Here is a 3050-nt window from a genome sequence, read left to right as displayed (position 1 = left end):
GCATCTAGACTGCGATATGCATTTACCGCCATCTCTCGTGTACACACACCGCAGCATCAATCAGAGCCGCTTTGAGCCATCCGGAAAACTACTTTTAATGTTCTTTGTAAGTTTGCACCTCAGTCATATTTAAAGGGTAATTACAATCACCATTTATTAATTTTTTTTTTTAATACCGCAACTGTTGCGTTTTCGCTAGACTTAAAAAGTACACGATTGTTTTGACAGATCTGAGATTTAAAAATGGCACTACCAGAAATGCTTCAGGACCAGACATACGCAGTAGCGTTCCATCGCCTTTGCTATTGTTTACATCTTTGAAATGGTCTGTACTGAACCTTGTCTTTTCATTTCTACTCCGAGTGAGTTGACGCAGACACCAAGATTCTTATGTTTTAAAATGAAAACTAATTCAGGTGATTTTTTTTTTTCCAGGTGCTTGTGGTTCATGCTCGAGGTGTTGATGACAAAGAATGAGAATAACAGTCACTCGTTCCTGAGGAAGATGGTAGAGAACATCAAACAAACAAAAGATGTTCAGGCCCCAGACGACCCAAAGGCAAACGAGGTTCGTCTCCATCAAAGCTGGGTAGATTACTTACAGATTGTAGTCTGTTACTGATTACAGATTACATGATGAAAACTGTAGTTAATAGCATAATCTAGGTTACTCATGTTAGGTAATGTATTCTGACTACTTTTTTTTATCACTTGTTATTTAACATCAATAAACACGAAAACAAAATTACACGCCGAACGTCTGCCAGGTTTTAAGTATTTTTATCACTGGATATGATGATATGATGGCGACAGTGTTTAACAGCTATACATCACCATGTTTATTATCTTGCATCATTATTTGTTTCAAACATGGTCTAATTGCTAGAGAGGAGCTATTTTCCCTCAAATTCAGGAGGATGGTTTGCACATTTATTTACATGACATTTGTGAATATAGTCAACGCTAAATTGTGTGACACAAAAGGATTTTTAGAAATTAAGGTTTAAAGAAAAGAAATGGGGAGAATCAATAAATTATGAATGATTTACTTGCCATTGTGTGAATAATATGCAATCATGTAATCCATAAAAAGTAACTAATCTGATTATGAGCTTTTTCAAATGTAATAATGCAAGTACTTAATGTTTGGAAACTGAGTACACAATCCAGATTAGTTACTACCCAGCACTGGTCACCATTAACCTGTTATGCATATTGTTTATGTATTTGTGAATTCCAGTGTGCTTTACTCTATTTTCATGTGTTTACAGAAACTTTACATTGTGTGTGATGTGGCATTATTTGTGATCGCGAACAAGAGCACTTCATGTCATCTGGACTCCCCGAAAGATCCTGTGCTGCCTAGCAATTTCTTTACACCACCTGATAAGGTAACAACCACTCTGACTGTCCGCAGTGACACTTTTCATGTGACCTTACTATCAAACTCATTCTGTCTGTCCCTCTCTACAGGATTTTATCAATGATAAGGAATATCTGTCACCAGAAGCTAAATTAGTTCTGCAGACAGGGAAAATCCAGGTAGGTTTTGTCACCTCTGCGACTTTACGTGAATAATATCCTGATTAATTTCAAGAAATGATGAGTACAGTTTAGCTGCTATATATTTTCTGCAATTAAATGATTGTACAGTTTGTAGTAGAAGGCCAGTTCCAAATTAAATAAAAAAATGCAATATATAAAACAAAGAAATAGGGTCAGTAAGAACATAATTTCTTTGTAATCTTTTATAACAATATAAAGGCCCTTACTGTCACTTTTGATCAATTTAATGTGAATAGAGCTGTATACAGTATATATATATATATATAACACTGATAATCAGAAATGTTTCTTGAGCAGCATTATACTGATTTCTGAAGATCATGTGACACTAAAGACTGGAGTAATGATGCTGAAAATACAGCTTTGATCACAGAAATAAATTACAGTTTAAAATATTACAATTTAAAATAATTTATATTTTAATGTAATTCAGAATATGACTCTTTACTGTATTATTGATCAAATAAATGCAGCCTTGGTGAGCAGACTTTCAAAAACATTTTTTAAAAATCTTACCCACTTTGAACAGTGGTGTTATAATTTACAGAATTAGTGATTGCAATTTTTTTATGACATTAAAAGTTTAGAACATGAATTTATAATCTCCAAATAAATATATTTTAGGTTCAGCACACAAAAAAAGTTGAGTGTGTTCAATGTCAAAGTGTTGGAAGTTATATTGCACGCAGGAATCGATGACATATCAATATTTTTTTGTTGGAAATATACATCACACATACTTATTAATATATTTCAGCAACCACCAAAGCAGACAGGCGTGCTGGGGGCAGTGAACAAACCTTTAACGGTAACAGTTCGCCGACCGTACATTAAAACCACCACCTCTGACACTGGAAGCAATGCAAGCACCAACTCCCAACCCAACTCGCCTGCGACAAATAAGAGCAGGTTAGTGCTTTTCAGAATTTCTTTACTTTTCTTTCACTGATGTGGACTTTATCCAGTGTTCCACACAAATTGACTTATTTTTGTAATCGTCATAATGGATTTAGTTTTGTCATAAAGCATTGTTGCAGCCCTAATTTGGTCCTTTTTTTTTCATAAAGGGATGTGAGTTCTGAGGCCTCAGAGACGGGGGCGAGAGAGAACGAAGAGAATCCAGTCATCACAAAAGCAGGAGGTGTAAAGAAGGTCAGATATATCTCATGTGAACATAGGGCAGGGCGATAATTCGATAACGATAATTATCGCGATATAATTTTCCTTGATAAAACGGTATGAAGAGTTCGATATGTTTATGCGCCAAAAGCAGAACGAAACCGCGCGACTCATTTGAATCGCACCACACGGACCGTTTATCCACTCGGATCAAAGTTCAAACTGCGCGGCGCGAGCAGATGTGTTTACTCGGTCACGCGAGCATTAAGCAGCGCTGGGAGATCCAGTGCTTGAATTCAGCGGTGAACACAAACGACTCAGTGATTTAAACTAGTTTAAAGCAAAACAGGAGAAACACTGTGTGC

The 3050-nt window shown here is 36.1% G+C and overlaps 1 protein-coding gene across 1 annotated transcript in view; it reads left to right on the top strand.

The window, feature by feature from the left end:
* Positions 1-342: 342 nt before the first annotated feature.
* Positions 343-3050, top strand: part of LOC107577089 (sister chromatid cohesion protein PDS5 homolog A-like) — a 5829-nt gene continuing 3121 nt past the window's right edge. The window contains exons 1-5 of the mRNA XM_016263200.1: positions 343-568; positions 1272-1391; positions 1474-1542; positions 2324-2475; positions 2634-2718. Coding sequence (XP_016118686.1) covers positions 401-568; positions 1272-1391; positions 1474-1542; positions 2324-2475; positions 2634-2718 — 594 coding nt within the window. The 5' untranslated portion in view covers positions 343-400. The remainder of the gene's footprint in view (positions 569-1271; positions 1392-1473; positions 1543-2323; positions 2476-2633; positions 2719-3050) is intronic.

This window comes from Sinocyclocheilus grahami, unplaced genomic scaffold (genome assembly GCF_001515645.1).
Source record: "Sinocyclocheilus grahami isolate Dianchi unplaced genomic scaffold, SAMN03320097.WGS_v1.1 scaffold5089.1, whole genome shotgun sequence".
Classification (NCBI taxonomy): Eukaryota; Metazoa; Chordata; class Actinopteri; order Cypriniformes; family Cyprinidae; genus Sinocyclocheilus; species Sinocyclocheilus grahami.
This window is presented reverse-complemented; position numbering and strand designations above follow the sequence as displayed.